General features: G+C 41.9%; 1 protein-coding gene across 1 annotated transcript; it reads left to right on the top strand.

Annotated features, from left to right (window-relative positions):
* The first annotated feature begins 2,409 nt into the window (after nt 1–2,409).
* On the top strand, nt 2,410–19,748 carry PXT1 (peroxisomal testis enriched protein 1). The gene is made up of 3 exons (XM_068961012.1): nt 2,410–2,581; nt 13,273–13,403; nt 19,644–19,748. The coding sequence occupies exons 1-3, from the start codon at nt 2,410–2,412 to the stop codon at nt 19,746–19,748; spliced, it is 408 nt and encodes a 135-aa protein (XP_068817113.1).
* Nucleotides 19,749–24,530: the final 4,782 nt, after the last annotated feature.

Below are 24,530 nucleotides of genomic sequence, written 5' to 3'. Positions count from 1 at the left end.
AAAGTTTCAAAAAGAAAAAAACTTGGAATTTGTTGTAGGCCAGCAATTATTTACATAGTATTTTTATTATATTTACAACTATTTACATGGTATTTACATTGTATTAGGTATTATAAGTAGTCTAGAGATGGGGGCATAGCAACCCACTCCTGTATTCTTGCCTGGAGAATTCCAGGGACAGAGGAGCCTTGCGGGCTACACTCCATGGTGTTACAAAGAGTCGGACACAACTGAGCAACTAACACTTCATTTCAGAGATAATTTAAAGTATATGGGAGGATGTGCATAGGTTATATGCAAATACTATGCCATGTTATATAAGGTACTTGAATATCTGTGGATGTAATATCCAAAGGGGATCCTAGAATCAATCCTCCATGGATACCAAAAGATGGCTGTATAATTAGCACTGATTATGTTTCAGTAAATATAACATCCTGCAGAATTACTTATAATAAATAATAATAATAAAAACCTATTTGGGGAAAATGAAGTCTAATATGCTCAATTATTTACTTTAACAGGCCATAATTAGATACTTTATTCTCAATTATCTAGCAATGTCATGTGAACAACCAGTACAAAATGACAGTTTCACAATGAGCTGGTGGGTAACACTGTCAGCTGGCTCTTTCAGACAAGACTCTCACCCCAAAACTATATCTTGATTGTCAATTTTGCTCATTTAGCAGTTTAATAATTGTACCCAGGTTCTGATCTGGCTCTGAGGCATTAGCTGGAGAGGATGTCCTTTTCCCAATGGAAAGTTAACTTGAGAAATCAAATAAAGGTTAGAAGATTGCCTGATGAGAACCGTTAAAATGTCAGGCAGCCTTAGGCATCAAAAATGACCAGGCACACACTACACTTCATCCCACAGCTCCCACACCCCAAATCTGGCCCAAATTACAATAATCAAAATTTGTAATAGCATCCTACACTGGAAAATGTCATACATTTGAATAATGATGAGATCAGAATTTTACCTGATGGCATTGTTGTATGGCAGAAACCAATACAACATTGTAAAGCAATGTTTTAAAATTATCCTCTAATTTTAAAAAATGAGAATTTTACCTGATGATATCCCCAACTTAGTTTTTCTAGCTGAGATTGCTGCTTACTGTCATTCTCTCAAAGCCATTTATTTTCAGTTCTTGCTTCTTCCTCTAAAGCTGCAATACAGCTTTATCATATTTATTGTCCAATACAGTAGCCACTGGCCAAATGTAGCTACTGAGCGCCCAAAGTGTGGCTAATTTGAACTGAGATGCACTGTAAAATATATACCAGGTTTTGAAGACTTACACTAATGAGAATATAAAATATTTCATTAAGTTTTATATTGACTACCTGTGGAAACGATAACACTGAAATTTATTTAGGGATACATTTGGTTAAATAAACCATATCATTAAAATTCATTTTACCTATTCCCTTTCACTTTTTAATGTATCTACTAGAAAACTTAATGTTACATATGTGTTTCACATATTTTTATTGGACAGTACTGATGCAATGCTTCAGAAGGCCTCCTCTGCTACCTTTAGTTGTTTTTTTATGGTTTGACCTCTCAGTCATTCTTTGATTTTCTGTTAACTGCTTAGATTTAGAAGGTAAAATAGCAAGTCAAACTCTGTGGCCAACCTTTAAGATAAGATAAGTAAGTACACTGATAGACAATGAGAATCATCCATTCTTCAACTTACTGGATTGGTGCTTTACTGCTGCTGCTGCTAAGTCGCTTCAGTCGTGTCCGACTCTGCGTGACCCCATAGACAGCAGCCCACCAGGCTCCCCCGTCCCTGAGATTTTCCAGGCAAGAGAACTGGAATGGGTGCCATCGCCTTCTCCGATTGGTGGTTTAATATTAGAAGAAAAGGGAGGAGTGTGCAAAGAATAGCCTTCATTGGCGTCTGCAGAGATGGACTGTGTGTATATGGAGTATTAAAGAGGGAATGCAAGAGCCATTCTGGGGAGGAAATACACACAAACACACACCCTGCAGTAGGAAGAAGAATATATTCCATCTCCAATCTTCCCCACCTGTCTAGGTTTTTTAAATCTATTTTTCTTTTGGCTATACTATTAATAATTTGTCTCTCTTCTATGTGTACTAATTTAAGACTGTTCCCTGGATGGAATGTAACTATTAAGATGATGAGAAACTGCTGGGAGATGAGGATACAGGGTAATGTATCAGATCTAAAGACCAAACAACATAGATGTTTACTTCAGTTGAAAAAGAACTTACAGATCACCCTGTTCCATCTTCCATCCAAATGCAAAATCTTTTTATATATGGAATAAAAGCTGTTTGTGTTAAAATATCAGTATTCATTTATCATACCAAATATATACTGAGAAATGGGAGAAATCCTCTGAAAATATTTTTAACAGGAAAAACACATGAAGAAGAAAAAACATGATGCCATTGTTTATGAACCTAAAGAACTTCTGAATCCCTCTCCCAATGTAACAAATTGTTGCAAATCACTGTGGGTGAAATACAGTTTTCAGAATGTTTACATGACCCAACTTGTCAGCTCCCAGCCAGTTTCAGCCATGTCAAGGAACCCAGGTAAGATATTATTTGTATTAAACTAAGTTAAATATTCTATTTAGCTTGTATTTTTCCTGGTACTGAAGATATAAAATTGGGCACTGGAGTATTTAAACATTAAGAAGTAGTGTAAATCTATTCATCGAAGTTCTTACATAGTAAAAATCTAAAACTGACTTTGCTTCATGGTATAAACCTCCTAGTTTCTTTTAGCTCTGAATCACTGATGTGACAACTAATTAAGATGATCCCAAATTCACTAAAATAGATCAAATTCATCTTTTAATAAAAAATATACCTTTAAACTTGACCTGAAAATGTCTGCATTGTTGAGGTAGGGAAAATTCCGTGTAGGTTCCTTCTTGATATTGTCAATATAGGAAAGAACATGAGGGAAAGATAAACTTGAAATTTTGTTTTTAAAAAATGTATGATTCCTAAATGTCCCAAAATGTTGGAAAATTAAAGCGCTGTGTTTGAAAAAGCATTAAAGAATGTTAGTGTAATGCACGCGGTTTTAGACTTTTAGATTAAAAACACGCTAGACACCTGAAAGGATGTAAATTAATCTCAAACTATTTTCCACTTTAAAAGAATTACATGCCCCTAAGAAAGCGGAAATTTCAAGCATCCTAATGAGACTCTGGCCGCCACATCAAATATGGTATCCATTTTCTAAAAAGAACTCAATTGACCAAAATTTTGAATTTTCATCTGGACAGGTGTCAACAATGATATCTTCAAACCCGAGACTGTGTCACCTATGATTACCTTATAGAACATACATTTCGCTTTTCTAAGTTGAGATGTAACTCGTACCCTAAAGTTCACACTTCTAAAGCACACAGTTCAGAAGCTTTTAGTATATTCACAAAGCCGTGCACTATTCTAGAACTTGTCTTTTACTGCAAGACTTTTCCAATGTTTTCACACTCACTGTATTACTTAATCCTCACCGATCCTTATGAAACTGAGGTGCACTGTGGGCGGTTGCCACATTTACCCCAAAAGCTTTCCTAAGTTTCACCTCAAAAAAAGCAGAAGGGTGAAGAATTACTAATGCTACTAAGTTACAGTGACAGCCAACAGCCTAATCTGCATATATATATAATATATATATATATTTTTTTTTTTTGCATAGAGTTCTCATTTTACTACGTATGTAAAATCTTCGTGTCTGGCATTTTTGTCTGGTGCGCCAACAGTGCAAGCCACGGCCGCCGGTTACCGCCTAGTCAGAGGCGGTAGCGGCCAGAAGCCGCGCCCCACCCCCGCTCCCATTTCCTTCCCTCACAGGCTCAGCAAGAAGCGTCGTGTTTCTCCTCTTTTATCGCTGAAGGAATGGGGACGCGCAGACTGAAGGGGGCCGTGTGAGGGACACTGAGTTGTTATGACGTCGAGAACGCTAAAGCCAGGGTCACTGGAGGGGCCTGGTGGTATACCCCGAATACCTAGTCTCCCTCCCTCTCAATCGAATTTGAAGCAGGTAGCGAACAAGTTCGCCTGGAAAATCCCATGGACGGAGGAGCCTGGTAGACTGCAGTCCATGGGGTCGCGAAGAGTCGGACATGACTGAGCGATTTCACTTTCACTTTCAAGCACTGGAGAAGGAAATGGCAACCCACTCCAGTGTTCTTGCCTGGAGGATCCCAGGGACGGGGGAGCCTGGTGGGCTGCCGTCTGTGGGGTCGCACAGAGTCGGACACGACTGACACGACTTAGTAGTAGTAACGAACAAGGGGCGCCACCCCACGGCGCCGGAGACCCACTCTGGGCACACCGCGCCGTGTGCACTTCCCATTGGTCACAGCCGCTCACGTGACCTCTACTGCCAGCCCCGCCCCAACGGTTTTTCCGGCCGACGACGGGGTCTGGGCAGTGCGTCTGAGGAGAACCCTGAACGCGCAGTCATCCAGGTGTGGTTGGTCGCGTGGAGGACCCTGGGAAGCTCTCCTGCTGGGCACCTGATTGGATGGATGGACGGATGACAAAAATAGATTAGATAGGTTAGATAAATTAGATAGAGCGAACTCTTAATGAAGAAGCTGATTGAGAAGATCCCTTTCTCCTGTTAGTGCTTTTGTCCCAGGCTGCAATACAGACTGAAAATGAAAATCACAAGCCATTGTTGGCTGGAAAGTGACCGGTTAAAGCCCAAACTTATCTGTTACTTTGGGGGTATTCTCTTGATGAAAGTGAAAAAGGAGAGTGAAAAAGCTGGCTTAAAACTCAACATTCAGAAAACTAAGATCATGGCATCTGATCCCATTACTTCATGGCAAATAGATAGGGAAACAATGGAAACAGTGACAGACTATTTTCTTGGGCTCCAAAATCACTGCGTGTGGTGACTGCAGCCATGAAAGTAAAAGACGCTTGCTCCTTGGAAGAAAAGCTATGACTAACCTAGACAGCATATCAAAAAGCAGAGATGTTATTTTGCTGACAAAAGTCTGTCTAGTCAAAGCTATGGTATGGATGTGAGAGTTGGACTATAAAGAAAGCTGAGCACCGAAGATTTGATGCTTTTGAACTGTGGTGTTGGAGAAGATTCTTGAGAGTCCCTTAGATTGCAAGGAGATCAAACCAGTCAATCCTAAAGGAAATCAGTCCTGAATAGTCATTGGGAGGACTGATGCTGCAACTCCAATACTTTGGCCACCTGATGCGAAGAACTGACTCCTTGGAAAACACCCTGATTCTGGGAAAGATTGAAGGCAGGAGGAGAAGGGGACTAGAGAGGATGCGATGGTTGGATGGCATCACTGACTGGATGGACATGAGTTTGGGCAAGCTCCAGGAGTTGGTGATGGACAGGGAAGCCTGGCCATGCTGCAGTCCATAGGCTCGCAAAGAGCTAGACACTACTGAGCAACTGAACTGAACACTAGCCATATGAACATATCTGTTTGGTGCTGGGGGAGGAGGAACCCATAGTATTTGTATGGAGAATGTGTGTGTGTGTGTGCACACGCATACACCTGTGCTCAGTCGTGTCCAACTCTTTGCGACCCTGACTATAGTCCACCATGCTCCTCTGTCCATGGGGTTTTTCCAGGCACTCATACTGGAATAGGTAGGTTGCCATTTCCTCCTTTAGGGGATCTTCCCAGCCCAGGGATCGAACCTGCATCTCTTGGGTCTCCTGCATTGTCAGGATTCTTTATCAGTAGCACCACCTGGGAAGCCCATGTACAACTAAAAGACACTTAGAAAAGTTGAGGAGGTGCACAGGATTTGGAGAAGTCAAGAGCAACCATCCTGATACATCATTTAAGATAAATTAGACACTCTTGGGAAAACAAAAATGATTAAAAGTGGAAAGAGGCCCTGCCCACTTCTAAAAATGTAAAAAGTATTGATAGGAAAAGTGCGTGCGCTCAGTCATGTCCGACTCTTTGTGACCTGTGGACTACAGCTGGCTGGGCTTCTCTGTCCATGGGATTTTCCAGGCAAGAATACTGGAGTGGGTTGCCATTTCCTTCTCTATTGATAGGAAAGGGCAGACATATATACACACACATAGAAAAATTTCCTGGCATCCAACAGGACTCTGCACTTCCCAATGCAAGAAGCCCGGGTTCAATCCCTGGTCGGAGAACTGAGATCTCACAAGGTGTGGGGTGTGGCCGAAAAAGAGTCTGTCAGCAATGAAAGAGACCCAGGTTTAACCCCTGGGTCAGGAAGATTCTCCAGAGAAGGGAATGGCAACCCACTTCAGTATTCTTGCCTGGAGAATACCATGGACAGAAGAGCCTGGTGATCTAAAGTCCATGGGGTCACAAAGAGTCGGACACAACTGAGCAACTAACACAGAGAAGCTCATAGATATATATAGGTAGTGTAAATGGGATATATTAATTGTAGAAGTCAGAAGAGGGTCCAGTTTTCAGCTTCTTTCTGCTTCTGAGGGTGCTTGTATTGCAGAAAGGGGGGCCCCCAGGGTCCCCCTTCTGGCAACACTCGGGTGTTCATTATATATATATATATATTTTATATATATATATATATATAATATATATATATTTTTTTACTCTCTAGTTGTGGTGCATGGGCTTCTGGTCGCAGTGCCTGCTTCTTGTTGCCAAGCATGGGCTCCAGGGCACAAGGGCTCAGTAGTTGTGGTGCATGGGCTTAGTTGCTCCATGGCATGTCGGATCTTAGTTCCCAGACCAGGGATCAACCCTGGACCCCTGCACTGGCAGACAGATTCTTAACCACTGGACCACCAGGAAAGTCCCTTGGATGCTCATTTATGCTTTTTTCTTTTTTTGGTGCTCCTAAGGCTCACCATCTCTCTCTTTCCTCCTCTAGATGGACACATTGACTTTTTAAATTCATTTTAAAAAATACTAGGGCCAACTGTATTTTAGGCACTGCATTACATACTTGGGTGACAATAATAAACAAAAAAAGCAACAGCCCCTTCCTTCCTGGCACAGATGGTCAGGTAAAGAAGGCAGACAGCAGTCAATCACATATACCAATGTTAAATGTAATATGATAGGGTGCTAAGAGGTCCAGATGCTATAATGGGGCTTTGGCCTAGGAGGGAGGTTAGAGAAGGCTTCCCTGGAGACGTAACCCTGGACTGAGACCTGAGGGGGTTAAAGAGGGTGCAAGTTGCAGGCAGAGGGAATGGCTTGGGCAAGGGAGAGCTAGTAGCCTTTCCCCTTCGATGACTGTTTATCTCACCCATTTCCACTAAACATACACTGATCTTGCCTCTAAGTTCTCAGAAAATACTCTTTTCTTTTAATTCTAAGTTCTTAGGGAGTAACGGTGACCCATAATTACTGACATAGACGATGTGTATCCAATAGGTAAGTATGCTGATACACACATCTCATATGCAGTATCATCTCTGTTATTTTGGGCTTCCCAGATGGCGCTAGTGGTAAAGAACACACCTGCCAATGTAGGAGACTCAAGAGATGTGGGTTTGATCCCTGGGTCAAGAAGATCCCCTGGAGGAGGAAATGGCAACCCACTCCAGTATCCACAACTGGAAAATCCCATGGACAGAGGAGCCCAGCAGGTTACAGTCCATGGGGTCAAAAAGAGTTGGACATGACTAAGCACACACGCATTTGCCACGCTGCAAGTGTTTCACCAGTAATTGTTCAGACATGCACGAAATACAAATAGTTGTTATGCTGAGTTCCAGAATACAAAACACACTTCTTGCTTTGAGCACAATCTTCTGTTGTGTTCTATCTCTAAGTCCTTCCTTCTCTGCCCCTTTGTCTACCCAGCTGAAATACCCAAGGCTTGTTAGCATTCTTATAGCTCCATTTCTCCCAGCGTCCATTACTGGAACTTACCCAACTTATATTCCATCTTCATACTGAAGATACTAGATTTTGTACTTCCCAGGTGACAGTCAGTTAAAATGATAGTTGCAAATCATCATACTTTTGATTGGCACAGGTAGGGCTGGTCCTAAACCCATTTTGAAGTTGATGATACCATTTGGAAGGTCTCCCCACTCAGTTGCCCTTTCTTCTCTCCACTTGCTATGTTACAAAGGTAAAAGGTTATGCAAATACTCTTTTTTTTTCCTCTTTTTATTTTATTTATTTATTAAAATTTTTATTTTTACTTTATTTTACTTTACAATACTGTATTGGTTTTGCCATACATTGACATGAATCCGCCACGGGTGTACATGAGTTCCCAATCCTGAACCCCCCCTCCCACCTCCCACCCCATATCATCTCTCTGGATCATCCCCGTGCACCAGCCCCAAGCATCCTGTATCCTGTATCGAACATAGTCTGGCGATTCATTTCTATGCAAATACTTTTCACATTCTCCTAAGGCTCTGGGATTCAGGAGTGGTCGCTACCACCAATCAAGTTCGTAGGTACTGAAGTGATATTCCCTGAGGATAAACATCTCCAAGTAATGAAATAGTGGATTAAAGCTGTGATTGCTTAAATCAGGCTGAGTGCCAACAAAAAAAGTTGATCAGTTGGTCTAAGAAAGAAACAGAAATTTTATTTTGAGCCAAATTGAAGATTGCTGCTGCTACTGTTGCTAAGTCACTTCAGTCGTGTCCGACTCTATGTGACCCCATAAACGGCAGCCCACCAGACTTCCCCATCCCTGGGATTCTCCAAGTAAGAACACTGGAGTGGGTTGTCATTTCCTTCTCCAATGCATTAAAGTGAAAAGTGAAAGTGAAGTCGCCCAGCCGTGTCCGACTCTTCGAGACCCCATGGACTGCAGCCTACCAGGCTCATCCGTCCATGGAATTTTCCAGGCAAGAGTACTGGAGTGGGGTGCCATTGCCTTCTCTGAAATTGAAGATTATAACCCTGTAATAGCCTCTCAGAAAACTCTGAGAACTGTTCTGTCCATTAAAGGTCAAAGCACAGTTGTGTATGGTTTTGAGACAGTATGCTGTACATTAAATGATGGATTGTTGACAGTTTACATAATCCAGATCTACAAGTAGTGGGTCATGGAAGTGAAAGTTGCTCAATCGAGTCCGACTCTTTGCTACCCTATTCCTTCTCCAGGCGGATCTTCCCGAACCAGGAATCAAACTGGAGTCTCCTACATTGCAGGCAGATTCTTTACCAACTGAGCTATTAGTAGGAATCGAACTGGGGTCTCCTGCATTGCAGGCGGATTCTTTACCAACTGAGCTATCAATTAAGCTTAAAGCTTTAAAGGAAATCTTTAAACTTAGGCCACATTTTAATTGGCTTCTCATTTGCACCATAAACTTTCTGCATTACCTTTGTTTTCTGGACTTTCTCACTGCCTCTCCTCCGCTGCTGACACGATTTGTAGTTATGATATCTACAAGTTTCCCAAATTTTCAATTGTGCTATGTTTTCGATCAAATCTCCCTTTCCTTGGGGACTTCCCTTCTAGAGCTGTTCTCTTGTTCCAATCTCATCACTGTCTGGGCCTGTCATCCTGGGACTTCCCTTCCCAGCGTTGGATCCACCTTTCGGTGATTTTTGTTTTCCCCTTGATTTAGTCATACTGTTTCACTGGAAAACCTCCTCAAGAGGCTTCCTAAGAAATTGTTTATGAGAAAACAACTTCCTGAGTCCTTGCATGTCTGCAGATGTCTTTATTCACCTCTCACAAATTATTGAGAATTAGGTAGGCAGAAACTTCTAGGTTGAAGAGAATTTTTTATAAAATCCTCGAGGGTGGGAATTCCCTGGTGGTTGTGGTTAGGACTTGATGCTTTCACTGCCAAGGGCCAGGGTTCAACCTCTGTGGTCGGGGAACTAAGATCTTGCAAAGCATGTGGCATGACCAAAAAAAAAAAAAAAATTCTTGAGGGTATTAATTGTTCTACTATATTCTAGAATCCATTACTGATGGGAAGTCAGTCATCAAACTAACCCATGTTTCTCTTTGGAGATCTTCAGCATCTTTAGTCAAAATGACATCTTTTGAAATGTCAGTATGGTCCAGAGGTGAGGATTTTATTTCCCCTTTTGTTGTCCTGAGAATTTGGTGGGGCTTTTTTCTTGGTGAGATGTTCTAGTCTGAAGTTTGTGCTGGGAAGCTGTCTTATGCTGTTTAACAATTTTCCTCCTCTGTTTCTTTCTGTGACTCTTACTAATCTGGTGCTGGTCTTTCCAGATTGGTTCTGTATATCACCTATCTTATCTCACCTATTTAAAAATTCTGATTTTTTTTTTCCTGAGTGATTTTCTTTTCTCAGACGGTCAATTGTATTTTTAATTTTAGCAATCATATTTTTAAAAACTGAAAGATTTTGTTGTAGGTTTAATCTTTTTTCATAGCATTTTCTTTTGTTTCCTAAATGTAATATTTTCTTTCTTTTTTTAAATAAAGATTTTGTTTTTGATGTGGACCGTTTTTTAAACGTCTTTATTGAATTTGTTATGATATTGCTTCTGTTTTTATGTTTTGTTTTTTGGCCATAGGCCTGTGGGATCCTAGCTCCCTGACCAGGGATCAAACCCACAACCCCTGGGGAAGGTGAGTCCTAATCACTGGATCGCCAGGGAAGTCGCTAAATGTAATATTTTCTTAAATCACTCTAAAGATATACATTAGAACTTGCAAACATTCTCTTCTGTTTCCTGAATTACATCTGTTTTCTTCAGGATCACTATTTTGTTTGTTTATCTGGTATTTCTCTTTCATACTATGGTTCTTCTCAGTTGCCTGGTGATCTTCTGTTATTTAAAAAAAAAAAATACTGACCAGTTAACTCACTCATATAGCATTTATCCATGTTCCAGGCATGGTCCTGCACAGGTTAAATGTATTAACTCACTTAATCATTTCAACAACCCCTCTACAAGGTAGTTACTATGGTATCTTATTAAGTTTGTGCTGTGTGCTCAGTGTTATCTGACTGTGACCCCATGGACCGTATCCCACCATGCTCCTCTGTCCATGGAATTCTCCAGGCAGGAATGCTGGAGTGGGTTGCCATTTCCTTCTCTGCTCATTAAGTTTAATTCCATCAATTGTAAAATGTACTATAATTTTGTTTCCTACTAAGGAAATAAACAATGCTGTTGGAATATGACATGCCATAGACTATAAAACATATTCTTGGAGGCATTATAAAATCTTAGAATTGATAAAATAAGATATTACCATTCCCATTTTACAATTGAGGAAACAAAGGCATAGAGAGATTAAATAACTTTCCCAGGTTACACAGTTTTATCTATAGATTTTATATTTGAACCCAAATGATTTGGCTTCAGAATCTTACCACTATGCCTCACTGCTTCCCAGGGCTCCTCACTGAATGGGGACTCAAACAAGGGGTCTGAACTGGGGGAGTTTTAGGGTGATGAGTTAGGGGAGCTGACTTTCTGGCTCCAGAGCCCTCAAATGCCAGAACAAGGCACCAACATTCATAAAGAAGTTTTAGCTCTCTCCACAAGGTTCGTTCTCCTGTTGGAGAAGAGTGGTCTGGATTTTCCACCTGAAATCTGATGGGTCCAGTGGGCTGGGGTTGCCAAGGGCGCCAAGCGGGACAGTAGATCCTCATCAGCCAATGGCAGGCTTCCCTTTTCCAGCTTCCACGTCCTGGTGAGTGAAGGGGCTTCCTATCCTGGGTTCTTGGCACTTTCTCTTTCTGGCTCACTCGTCTATATCTTGTCTTTTCTTCTTTCTGCCTTCTAGAAACACGTATAGATCTCTCATCTGCTGTTGACTTTGCTTCCCATTCTTTTCACTGTTGCAGTTTTACTCTTTTTTATACTTTCACTTTGGTGAGGTCTTGGGAGGGACTAGGAGAAACGGAAAGGCCAATGCTTGTGCTCAGTCTTATACCAGAAGGCCCTAGATCTCTCTTTTTTATTAAATGAAATCAAGATTATAAAAAGATGACCATCATCTGAGACAATAAAATATTCACATTATAGCTGGCAGTGGAAAAGCACTTACAAAACCTTAAAGTCATATTTGCTTGAAAGTTTTCCTAAGTGCAACAGAAAGGACCTTTTGTATGTTGATAGAACATTTTTTAAAGTCCCAATACACTGAGGCTTGTTATTTGCTTTAAGAAGGAATTATTCTTTTGAAAAGATTAACGATGAGATTTTTCCAAATTCCCCACTAGGTCATTTAGATGACAGTTTTATTTTTAGAATTTTATGTGGATATATATATATCCACACAATTTTCAACATAAAGTGAGATAATTTTTCCTTTTGGATATTAAAAATTCAGTATTGGAATATAATAGAGCACTTGAAATGTGGCCAGTGCAATTGAGGAACTGAATTTTAAGTTTTTTAAAAATTTTAATTAAGTTTAAAAAACTGATACTTGATTTAGTTGTTGGACAAGTTTTAGGTATGTGTGGAACAACTTGGATATATGAATTTACTTTTTAATTGTAAACTTCATTAAATCTAAATACAAATCAACACTTCATGAAATAAAATACAAGGTTTTCCAATGAAATTAGTTAATGTCTGGATTGAGATGTGTTGCAAGTGTAAAATAAACACTGGATTTTTAAAGCTTAAAAAGTGCAAAACATATCACTAATAATTTTATATTGATTATATGTTATAATACTTTGGATGTGAGAGTGTATAAAGAATTGATGCTTTTGAACTGTGGTGTTGGAGAAGACTCTTGAGAGTCCCTTGGACTGCAAGGAGATCCAACCAGTCCATCCTAAAGGAGGTCAGACCTGGGTGTTCACTGGTAGGACTGATTTTGAAGCTGCACCTCCGATACTTTGGCCACCTGATACGAAGAGCTGACTCATTTGAAAAGACCCTGATGCTGGGAGGGATTGGGGGCAGGAAGAGAAGGGGACGACAGAGGATGAGATGGCTGGATGGCATCACCGACTCAATGGACATGAGTTTGTGTAAACTCCAGGAGTTGATGATGGACAGGGAGGCCTGGCGGAGCTGCAGTTCATGGGATCGCAGAGTTGGATGCGACTGAGTGACTGAACTGAACTGAACTTTGGATATACTGTCTTAAGTAAAATATATTACTAAAATTATTTTTTACCTAATTTTACCACTAGAAAAATTAAAATTTATATATAGCTTGAATTATATTTCTACTGGACAGAGCTATTTATTCCATTGCAAGGCTTTGCTTTTAATAATCACTATGATGATGGGATTTCATTCCTCTCATTGTCTAAGACAGTTTTAAGTGACTAGTGGTGAGTGATAGTTAATGCAGTTATCTCTTTGAACTTTTTTCTATCAATGTAGATCACAATCCACCTTCTCAGCCCAAGGAGGATAGTATTGGCCAGAACCATCACCAGGAGGAAACAATTCACAAGTTGGCCGTGCAGCTGAGAAACATTGGGGACAGCATTGAGCAGAGAATGGTGCAAGAGGTGAGACTTAAATTTCCCCAGCAAGGGCCTAGCTGGAAAGAGCAAACAGAACAATGGCTGCCAAGTAGCTGGAATGCCCAGGAATTAGCAGAACACGTGGATTAATAATGTCCAGATTACCAAGCATTAGATCTGAAAATTGAGAACCTGAGCCAATGCCAGGATTTGATCTCACATTTGCCTCGCAAAAAACTGGTCCACGGACCAGCGGCATCAGCATTATTTGGCAGCTGACCAGATGTGCAAAATCTTGAACCCCAGCCCACAGCTCTGGCATCAGAATTTACCATTTTGCACACACCCTCGGGGATCTGAGTTATAAATGTGAGAAACTTTGCTTCACACTCTCAAACTAGGATGCATGTGAGAATCACCTGTGGAGTTTTAAGAACTACAGATGCTGGGCTCCACCTTGAGAGATGAGTCCAGGTGAATGTAATGCTCCATCATGGAGGAGAACCTTTGACTTAGATTGTGGTTATCCTGCTTGAACCAACCCAGGTTATGCTCTAAGCCCAGCTCTCCTTGATTTCTTTGTTTCTCCTGATTATTATAAGAAATAATAAGGGAAAACAGAAAGATTACTGTTTTAAATTCTGTGAAAGTGTTAGTCGCTCAGTCATGTCTGACTCTTTGTGATCCCATGGACTGTAGCCAGCCAGGTTCCTCTGTCCATGGAGTTCTCCAGGTAAGAATACTGGAGTGGGTAGCTGTTCCCTTCTCGAGGGGATCTTCCTGACCCAGGGATCAACCCTGGTCTCCTGCATTGCAGGAAGATTCTTTACCAGCTGAATCACCGGGGAAGCCCAAATCTTAGGCGTGATGAAATCCACAGCCAACTTAGTTTTCCTCCAGAACAACCTGTAACTGGCAGCAGAAAGAGAATAACCATGTGGGGCTCTGTGCTAGGACAGGTGGCTGACCCTTAGAGCCCAACTTCTTGCCCTTAAATTCATCACAGGACCAGCACCTGCGGCGATTTCTTTTTTGTCCCTGCTGCTGCCATCATGCTGACCTCAGGGAATGTCAGGCCCCTTTTTATGCTCTGGTTCAAATGTGGCAGACTCAGCCATCCCCTCAAACAAAACATTCCTGGAGACAAAACAAGAACAGAAGGTCCCAACAGTAACGTTACTAAAAGTAAGAAGGAAACAATCACATAAAATACCGATAGACCGATTATGCAAATATTTATTGAGTATCTACTATGCGCCAGACTCAGTCCCAGGTATTGACAGACCAAGTTCACTCAAGTATTTATTGAGTGCTTCCTATACGCCAGACTCAGTTCCAGGCAGAGAGCAGGACAGAAGATGAGCCTACTCTCATAGGACTCATAATGTAGGAGAGGGACAAACGGTGAAGTAGATGACTAGACCGCTGGGGGTACTGAGTGATGGAGATGACTCTGAATGGGCCGTCAGGAAAGGCTTCTCTGAGGCGGTGATATTTGAGCAGAGACTGGAAGTGAGCCAGGGAAATACCTGGGGAAAAAGTGTTCCAGACAGAGGCAACTGGGAGTGCCAAGCCCTTGGCATAGAAACAGGCGTAAGGAACAGCAAGGAGGCCAGAATGGCTGAGCAGGGTGGGTGTTCAGGTCCAGGGGCTGGCCTCTGTCTTAGGAGTGGTGGTAAAAGGTTTTGGGGTTTTACCCTAAGTGTTTATAAGAGAAGCTTCTGGAGAGGGAGAGTAAAAGAGTGCCATGTTCTGATTTATATTTAGAATGAAGCCAGTAGACTGTTCTGAACACTGAGTGAGATAATTCGATGGAAAATAATCAGTATATGTTATCAAAGCCAACAACTTAATTTGTTTCTGGCCTTATTTGAGTTGAACACTTCTTGGCCACGTATCATTTATTACAGAGCATTCATGGTACTCTCCACCTTCCTCCGACGCTCCAGTTTCTTCTGCGGTTTTCACTGATGACTGTGCTTTATGAATTACGGGCAAGTCCTTAGTTCAGCTTTTCTGTTTCTTTATCAGCTAGCACTCTGAATACTCCTGCTTCCTTCTAATTTTTTCTCTGGAGAGAGCAGAGTAGGAAAAATCACAACCACCTATTTGCTACATTTATCTCAGTCCAATCAGGAAGCCACTTCTCCCTGTCACCTCCGCTTCCATTGTCCTTTTCTTCCTTTCCCTTACCTTTTTTTTTGTAATGATTTTTTTCCCCTTACCTTTTAAGCTATAATTTACTTATGTGTTAAATTTACCTCTGCAGCTTAATAAATTAACTTTTCTTTAAAAAAACTTTATTGAGAAAATTCACATGTCATACAGTTCATCCATTTAAACAGTATAATAGTGGCTTTATGTTTATTCATAGAGTTGTATAGCCATCATCACAATCAATTTTAGAACAGTTTCATCGCCCCAGTAAGATACTGCAAACCCAATAGTAGTCCCCTCTTATCTCCTCCTGTTTTCCTTCCAGCCCCACCAATCTACGTTCTGTTTCTCTGGATTTGCCTATTCTGAAATTTCATATAAGGGGACTAATATAATATGTGGTCTTTATGTCTGACTTCTTTCACGTCAGTTCAGTTCAGTCGCTCAGTCGTGTCCGACTCTTTGCAACCCCATGGACTGCAGCAGGCCAGGCCACCAACTCCCGGAGCTTGCTCAAACTCACGTCCATTGAGTCAGTGATGCCATCCAACCATCTCATCCTTTGTCATCCCCTTCTCACTTAACACAGTGTTTTTTTCAAGGTTCATCCATGTGGTAGCATGAATCAATGCTTCGTTTTATTGATGAATAATATTCCAGTGTATGTATACATATCACTTTGTTTATTCATCAGTTGTTGAACGTTTGGGTTGTTTCCACTTTTTGACTATTGTAAATAATGATGCTATGGACACCTGTGTGGAAGTTTTTGTGTAGATGAGTGTTTTCAGTTTTTTTGAGAACATACATAGGAGTGGAATTGCTGAGTCATATGACAACTTTAACTTTTCGAGAAACTTCCAGACTGTTTTCCAAAGTGGCTGTACTATTTTACGTTGTGGCCCACCAGCAAGGTATGAGGGATCCTGTTTTTCCATGTTCTTGTCAAAATTAGTTAACTATCTCTTTGATTATAGCCAGCCTCGCGGGTGTGAAGTAGAATCATACTGTGGGTTTGATTTGCACTTCCCTGATAGTTAATGTTGTGCATCTTTTCAGGTGCTTATTGGTTATTTGTATAAATCTCTGGAGAAATGTCTATTCAGATTTTTCATTTTAAAATTGGGTTGTCTTAATTATTGAGTTGTAGGAGCTCTTTATATGGGCCTGCCAAGTGGCGCTAATGGTAAAGAACCCGCTTGCCAATGCAGGAGATGTCAGAGACGTGGGTTTGATCCCTGGGTCAGGAAGATCCCCTGGAGGAGGGCATGGCAACTCCAGTATTCTTGCTGAGAATCCCATGGACAGAGGGGCCTGGAGGCCTACGGCCCATAGCGTCACAGAGGCACACATGACTGAAGCGACTCAGCACAGCACAGCAGCACAGTTCTTTATATATGCGGAATATAAGTCCCTTATCAGATATGTTATTTGCAAATATTTTCTCCCATTCTGAAGGTTGTCTTTCATCTTGACAGTGTTCTTTGAAGTGCAAAAATTTTAAATTTGATGAATTTCAGCTTACCTATTTTCCTTTGGTTGCTAGTGCTTTTGGGTCATATCTAAGAAATCATCATGAAGCTTTATGCCTATGTTTTCTTTCAAGAGCTTTAGACTTTTAGCTCTTAAATTTAGGTCTTTGACTCATTTGGAGCTGATTTTTATATATGGTATGAGTTACAAGTTCATCTTGATCCTTTTGCATATGGGTATTAAGTTGTCATAGCACATCTGTTGAAAAGAGTACTCTTTTCCTGCTGAATTGCCTTGGCACCCTTGTCGAAAATCAACTGACTATAAATTGGGGGTTTATTTCTGGACTCTCAATTCTATTCCATTGATCTGTGTCTATACTTATACCTGCCCTAGTTCTCCTTGCAATGTTTTACAAAGCTGGCTTTGGCCTAGACTTTTAAAGTAATCTTTCTTGTATTGCAAAATTGTCTTTTAGAGCACTTCAAATAGACCACAGAATATTTTTTAAATAATTTTAAAAATTCCTCCTCAGTTTGACTCTAAAATGCTAAAAGGCTTTACTCTGCTGCTTCCAGGCTTAACTCAAGTAACTTTAACAAAATATTGAATCTGGTATGGTATATTTCTTTCATATGCAATCATTTATTCACATTTTATACTTTGTTTAATCAAGTGGTCTCATTGATTCTCCAGATGCCTTCCTGCTTTTGATGTATTTAAAGAAACTTTGATTTTTGCTCTTGAAACTCCCTGGCAAGGAGCTCACCAAGGTGCATTTTTATGTGCTGAATTGATTGTCCTCAAGCTATCACATAGCTTGACTTCTTATTCTTTTCACTTAAGCAAGTGTTTGTTTTCAAATAGGCCTTGATTCTCAACCTATTTTGCCATCTAGTTTTGAGGGGTTTTGGTTCAAGGACCTGTTTTTTTTTTAATCTGGGGCATGTAATTTTCCTAGCTATAAAGTATGTTTTAAAACAGTCTTTCTATGTTTTTAGGATCTTAAATATGGCTTTGAAACTTTTCTCCATAGACTCTATCCTGGGTCCTAGAAGCTGCCTCCTCCCTGTCCCTATAGGCTTGCTGTTGCTGCTGCTAAGTCGCTTCAGTCGTGTCTGACTGTGCGACCCCATAGACGGCAGCCCACCAGGCTCTACTGTCCTTGGGATTCTCAAGGCAAGAACACTGGAGTGGGTTGCCATTTCGTTCTCCAATGCATGAAAGTGAAAAGTGAAAGTGAAGTCGCTCAGTCGTGTCCGACTCTTAGCGACCCCATGGACTGCAGCCCACCAGGCTTCTCCGTCCATGGGATTTTCCAGGCAAGAGCACTGGAGTGGGGTGCCATTGCCTTGTCCACCCTATAGGCCTAGGAGTGGCAATAACTCTGCTGTTATGCCACTGTAATGCCTCCTCCCCCGACTTTTGTAAAGTGTCTTCATCCGACACTGTATTATCCTAATTTTAGTGTGTCATCTGTTCTCTCTGGGACCCTGACAGTAATGTATAAGAAATTTCTTAAGTCTGTTAGAAGGACAGATGGGAAATGAACATTTACTAAACATTTTCTTTCAGGTACTCTGAGATACTCTTGTTTGTTTCATTTAATTTTCCAAATAACTCTATGAATTAGTGACTCGGTATATCAGGAGAAGCATTTGAGGTTCAGGAAGATTAGATAACCTATCCAAGGTTACTCAGCAACTAAGTGGCAAAACTGGAATTTAAATATATGAGCATCTGACTCAGTGCTCTATACATTTTCTTGTCTGCTTTGCTGGAAGGAAATTCAATTTTTTTTTTAATTAAAAATTTTTTAATTTTAATTTTTTGGTCATGCCACGTGGCATGTGGGATCTTAGTTCCCTGAGTAGGGATTGAACCTGTGCCCCCTGCTGTGGAAGCGCAGTCTTAATCACTGAACCACTGGACCTCTGTCAAAGTCGCTCAATTTTTTAAATTGATTTCAATTATAAGAGGGAAAAAAAAGTTCTTTCGTGGTTTCCAGTTACAGTGGCATTTACTTATGGGCTTCCCCAGTGGCTCAGTGGTAAAGAATCTGCCTGCAATGTAAGAAATGGAGATGCAGGTTTGATCTCTAGGTCAGGAAGATCCCCTGGAGGAGGGGATATGGCAACCCACTCCAGTATTCTTGTCAGGAAAATCCTATGGACAGAGGAGCTGGTGGGCTACAGTCCATGGGGCTGAAAGAGTCAGACACAATTGAAGCGTGTGAGCACGCACCAGAAACCTGCTGAGGTCTTTGCTTCCAACCATGCTCACACTCACCCCCTCTTCACCATCTAAAGTCCATTCTTCAACCCCAAAGCAGACTCCCTTGGTTCTTTGGGAGGACTAAGAAAGTGCTCTGGGACGCCAGAGGAAGAGGTTAATCAACCTGGAAAAGAGTGCCCAATTTGCTGATGGTGAAGATGGGAAAAGATGTCCAAAGGAAAACTTCCCCAGGTTGTGTGGATGGTACGGACATCACGAACAGACCAAGATATTCTTCCACGCAGACACTTGACGGAGCAGCGCGAGAAGCGAGTTTGTGGCACTGACTGAATTAATATTAATACTGAGCTTCTAACTTTGGCTTATTTTATCACCTTTTAAGGAAACTCACCCTCCCTCTCTTGCTTCCTTTTTAAACAGAACTTTCAGCAAGAAGGCAGAGCTGTCCTGGCTCACTATGTCTTCATTTTCTTTGGAGGAGTTCACATGTTGCTGCGCTTTTTCTGGAACAACCATTTGATGTAGAAGGAATGTAAGCGGCAGGCTCTGCCTTCCTTCTACCCTCTGAGAAAACATGAATCCCACTGGGGCAGATGCAAAGAAGACCCTTCTCCTCCTCCTCTCCTTGTCACCCGTCGTTGCTGCTTTTGTCTGGTTTGTTGAAGAACTGCGGACCCACTGGCCATTTGTCTGTTTATTGGTCAACCAGCGATGAGACGTCTGTGACGGTCTCATAGTGGAGCCCAAGGAACTTAGGAACCCAGGAGGCCTTACTGCTTAGGAGACACCAGCACTGAGGATAGCCCCAGTGCTCTGTATAAGGAAGCCTTGTACGGGAACCTCCCATGAATGCCACTGAACCTCAATCCCAAACCAGAGGTCACAGAAATGGGTGCTTTCTCCTGGGCCCCCTCCCTGGGTAGCAGGCCCTCCAGTGACCTGTTGGCCTCATTCTTGTTGCCTGTGTCCAGATCTGTAGCGACCCCTGCTATTTTTTTACCGTTCTGTCTACCTCATATTCCCTCCCTCTGCCCTCTGAGAAATATGACGAGTATTAAGAAAGTTTGTTGTTATAAACTGCAAGTTCTGAGTTCTTTGTAGGAAAAGTGTTATTTTAGAAAGTTAATAATTAAAAATGAAATAAATATGGTTATTTTGTTGAGCATGAAACACCTGTGCATATTTCTTTTGTGAAGGAGGGATTCCCCTTGTTCCCGCTCATACAAGTTCATAATTTTGTAGTTTGATCATACATAGTGTCATCTTTGTCCTTCCAAAGGGAAATATTCCCATCTTTTTAAGTCTGTTTCAGGCAATGCCTATCATCACCTATGTTTTGGCTTCCCTAAAATATCTTCTTTATTTTTTAACTCTTTTGAGTATGTATTTATTCACTTATATGTTTAAAAAATCAAAACCATATAAGAACATTTACCATGAAAACACTTGCTCTTATTTGCTTTCCTGAATTCTAGTTATAAGTTCATTACATACCCTTCCAGAGTTTCTTTATACAAATACCTGCCTGGAAGAAAAGCTATAACAAACCTAGGTCCGTACAGTCAAAGCTATGGTTTTTTCCAGTAGTCATGTACAGATGTGAGAGTTGGACCATAAAGTAGGCTGAACACTGAAGAACTGATGCTTTTCGAACTGTGGTGTTGGAAAAGACTCTTTAGAGTCCCTTGGACAACAAGGAGATCAACCCAGTCAATCCAAAGGAAATCAACCCTGAATATTCATTGGAAAGACTGATGCTGAAACTCTAATACTTTGGCCATCTGATGAGAAGAGATAACTCACTGGAAAAGACCCTGATTTGGGAAAGATTGAGGGCATGAAAAGGGGATGACAGAGGATGAGGTGGCTGGATGGCATCATTGACTCAATGGACATGAGTTTGAGCAAACTCTGGACAGGAAAGCCTGGAGTGCTGTAGGCCATGGGGTCTCAAAGAGTTGGACATGACTAAGCGACTGAACAACAACAATATATATTCACACACAAAAGGTAGCATGTAATTCCCTAGTGGCTTAGATGGTAAAGAGTCTGCCTGCACTGTGGGAGACCTGGGTTTCATCCCTGGGTCAAGAAGATTCCCTGGAGAAGAAAATGGGAACCCACTCCAGTACTCTTGCCTGGGAAATCCCATGGATGGAGGAGTCTGGAAGACTACAGTCCGTGGAGTTGCAAAGAGTTGGACATGACTGAGCGACTTCACTTAATTAACAGACCCTGTTCTGTACCTTGATAGATAGCATGGTGGTCAGGTACTACTTGTCTTACAAATGTTAACTTATTTACTCTTCATAAGAACATTCAGTTCAGTTTAGTCAATCAGTCGTGTCCGACTCTGCGACCCCATGAATTGCAGCACGTCAGGCCTCCCTATCCATCACCAACTCCTGGAGTTCACTCAAACTCATGTCCATCAAGTTGGTGATGCCATCCAGCCATGTCATCCTCTGTCGTCCCCTTCTCCTCCTGCCCCCAATCCCTCCCAGCATCAGAGTCTTTTCCAATGAGTCAACTCTTCGCATGAGGTGGCCAAAGTACTGGAGTTTCAGCTTTAGCATCAGTCCTTCCAAAGAACACCCAGGACTGATCTCCTTTAGAATGGACTGGCTGGATCTCCTTGCAGTCCAAGGGACTCTCAAGAGTCTTCTCCAACACCACAGTTCAAAAGCATCAATTCTTCGGTGCTCAGCTTTCTTCACAGTCCAACTCTCGCATCCATACATGACCACTGGAAAAACCATAGCCTTGACTAGACAGACCTTTGTTGGCAAAGTAATGTCTCTGCTTTTGAATATACTATCTAGATTGGTCATAACTTTCCTTCCAAGGAGTAAGCGTCATTTAATTTCATGGCTGCAGTCACCATCTGCAGTGATTTTGGAGCTCTCCAAAATAAAGAACATTAGGAGATAGGTATCATTATTATTAGCTCTATGGTAAGTCCCCTACATCCAAATGAGTTCCACTTGGAGAGTGTGTTCCTAAGTCCAATTTGTTCGTAGTCCAAAAAAGTTAGCCTAGGTACTCAACTAACATGATTGGCCATCAGTTCAGTTCAGCCACTCAGTTGTGTCGGATTCCTTGTGACCCCATGGACTGCAGCACACCAGGCTTCCCTGTCCATCACCAATTCCCTGAGCTTGCTCAAAGCCATGTCCATTGAGTTGGTGATGCCATCCAACCATCTCATCCTCTGCCATCCCCTTCTCCTGGGCCTTCAATCGTTCCCCGAGTCAGGGTCTTTTCCAATGAGTCAGCTCTTCGTATCAGGTGGCCAAAGTACTGGAGCTTCCGCCTCAGCATCAGTTCTTCTAATGAATATTCAGGGCTGCTTCCCTTGTGGCTCAGCTCATAAAGAATTCACCTGCAATGCAGGAGACCTGGGTTTGATCCCTGGGTTGCGAAGATCCCCTAGAGAAGGGAAAGGCTACCCACTCCAGTATTCTGGCCTGGAGAATTCCTCGGACTGTATAGTCCATGGGGTCGCAAAGAGTTGGACACAACTGAGCGACTTTCACTTTTCCTTTAGAACTGACCAGTTGGATCTCCTTGCAGTCCAAGGGACTCTCAAGAGTCTTCTGCAACACCACAGTTCAAAAGCATCAATTCTTTGGCACTTAGCTTTCTTTATAGTCCAACTCTCACATCCATACATGACTACTGGAAAAATTATAGCTTTGACTGGACGGACCTTTGTCAGCAAAGTAATGTCTCTGCTTTTTAATACGCTGTCTAGGTTGGTCATAGCTTTTCTTCCAAGGAGCAAGCGTCTTAATTTCATGGCTGCAGTCACCATCTTCAGTGATTTTGGAGCCCCCCAAAATAAAGTCTCTCACTGTTTCCCCATCTATTTGCCATGAAGTGATGGGACTGGATGCCATGATCTTAGTTTTTTGAATGCTGAGTTTTAAGCCAACTCTTTCACTTTCATCAAGAGGCTCTTAAGTTCTTTTTTGCTTTCGGCCATATGATTGGTTATATAGTACTGTAATAGGTTTATAATATTTTTCACACAAATAATGCATAAAAACAAACACAAAAATAAAACATTTAAAATCTTACAAAACAGTACTTTGAAAAGTATGGGGACTTCCCTGATGAGGAAGGTTCAATCCCTGGTCAGGGAACAGCTAGATCCCGTATGCCGCCAACTAAAAAGATCTCATATGCTGCAATTAAAGACCCTGTGTGCTTCAACTAAGACACAGCACAGCCAAATAAATAAATATATTTTTTAAAAAGTCCAATAGTACAGTACAACAGGTAGCATACAGGGGCTGTCATTGAGGGACTAGGCAACAAGAGTTACTGACTGGAGGAATGAGGGAACGTGGTAGATGGTAGAGCTGAAGGATCGTCAGCCTTAAGAGATGGACAGCAAGCTGCAGTTTCACTCACACCTGACGCTGATGGCACAAGTTCCAGTTCCTTGCTGGAATAAGATGCACATTCGCATCTTTGAGAGTTCATATGTAAGGGACACACTGCTGCTGCTGCTGCTGCTAAGTTGCTTCAGTCGTGTCTGACTCTGTGCGACCCCATAGACGGCAGCCCGCCAGGCTCCCCCGTCCCTGGGATTCTAGGAAACTAAGGCAGTATTTTGTAGAGAGAGGCAGTACAGAAGGTAACTAAGTTCCTCAAGGGCACATAGCCAGTAAGTGATATAGGTGGGATTCCAAGCCAGCAGTTATCCTCAGAGTCCAGGGACTTAACCACGCTGCTGTACTGCCTCTAGGAGAGCTGGCCACGGTCCACAGAGAACCTGTCAGACGACGCTCAGGGCTGTTAAATAAATGGATGCAGCGTCATTTATTTCATCAGCCCTCTCTTTATGGATGCCTAAGTTGTTTCTAATCACTCGGTACTGTAAGCCATGCTGAAATAAATAACCATGTACCTTCTGTATATAGGCAGGTCTATTTGTTGAATAGGGGCTTCCTGGCGGCTCAGTGGTGAAGAATCTGCCTGCCGATGCAGGAGATGTGCGTTTGATCCCTGGGTCAGGAAGATCACCTGGAGAAGGAAACGGCAACCCACTCCAGTGTGCTTGCCTGGGAAATCCCATGGACAGAGGAGCCTGGCAGGCTACAGTCCGTGGGGTGGCAAGAGTCAAACACGACTAAGCGTCTGTTGAATACTTCCATTGGGATTGCTAGGTGAAGGCTACATATTTGCCACTTTGCTAATCCCGCCATCTGGCCTTCCGCAGGGCTACACCACTTTACATGTCCTCGGTTCTTGGTTCCCCTCAGCCTCTCCAGCAGATTGTTACGAAACTTTTAAATTTTT

This window comes from Capricornis sumatraensis, chromosome 22, assembly GCF_032405125.1.
Source record: "Capricornis sumatraensis isolate serow.1 chromosome 22, serow.2, whole genome shotgun sequence".
Lineage (NCBI taxonomy): Eukaryota > Metazoa > Chordata > Mammalia > Artiodactyla > Bovidae > Capricornis > Capricornis sumatraensis.
This window is presented reverse-complemented; position numbering and strand designations above follow the sequence as displayed.

Bases quoted from the DNA above. Each gene is read 5' to 3' on its own strand.
- PXT1 (XM_068961012.1), top strand. From the start codon at position 2,410: ATGAAGAAGAAAAAACATGATGCCATTGTTTATGAACCTAAAGAACTT. The intron at 2,582-13,272 runs GTAAGATATTAT...CTATCAATGTAG, and splicing joins AGCCATGTCAAGGAACCCAG to ATCACAATCCACCTTCTCAG. The intron at 13,404-19,643 runs GTGAGACTTAAA...CTTTTTAAACAG, and splicing joins AGCAGAGAATGGTGCAAGAG to AACTTTCAGCAAGAAGGCAG.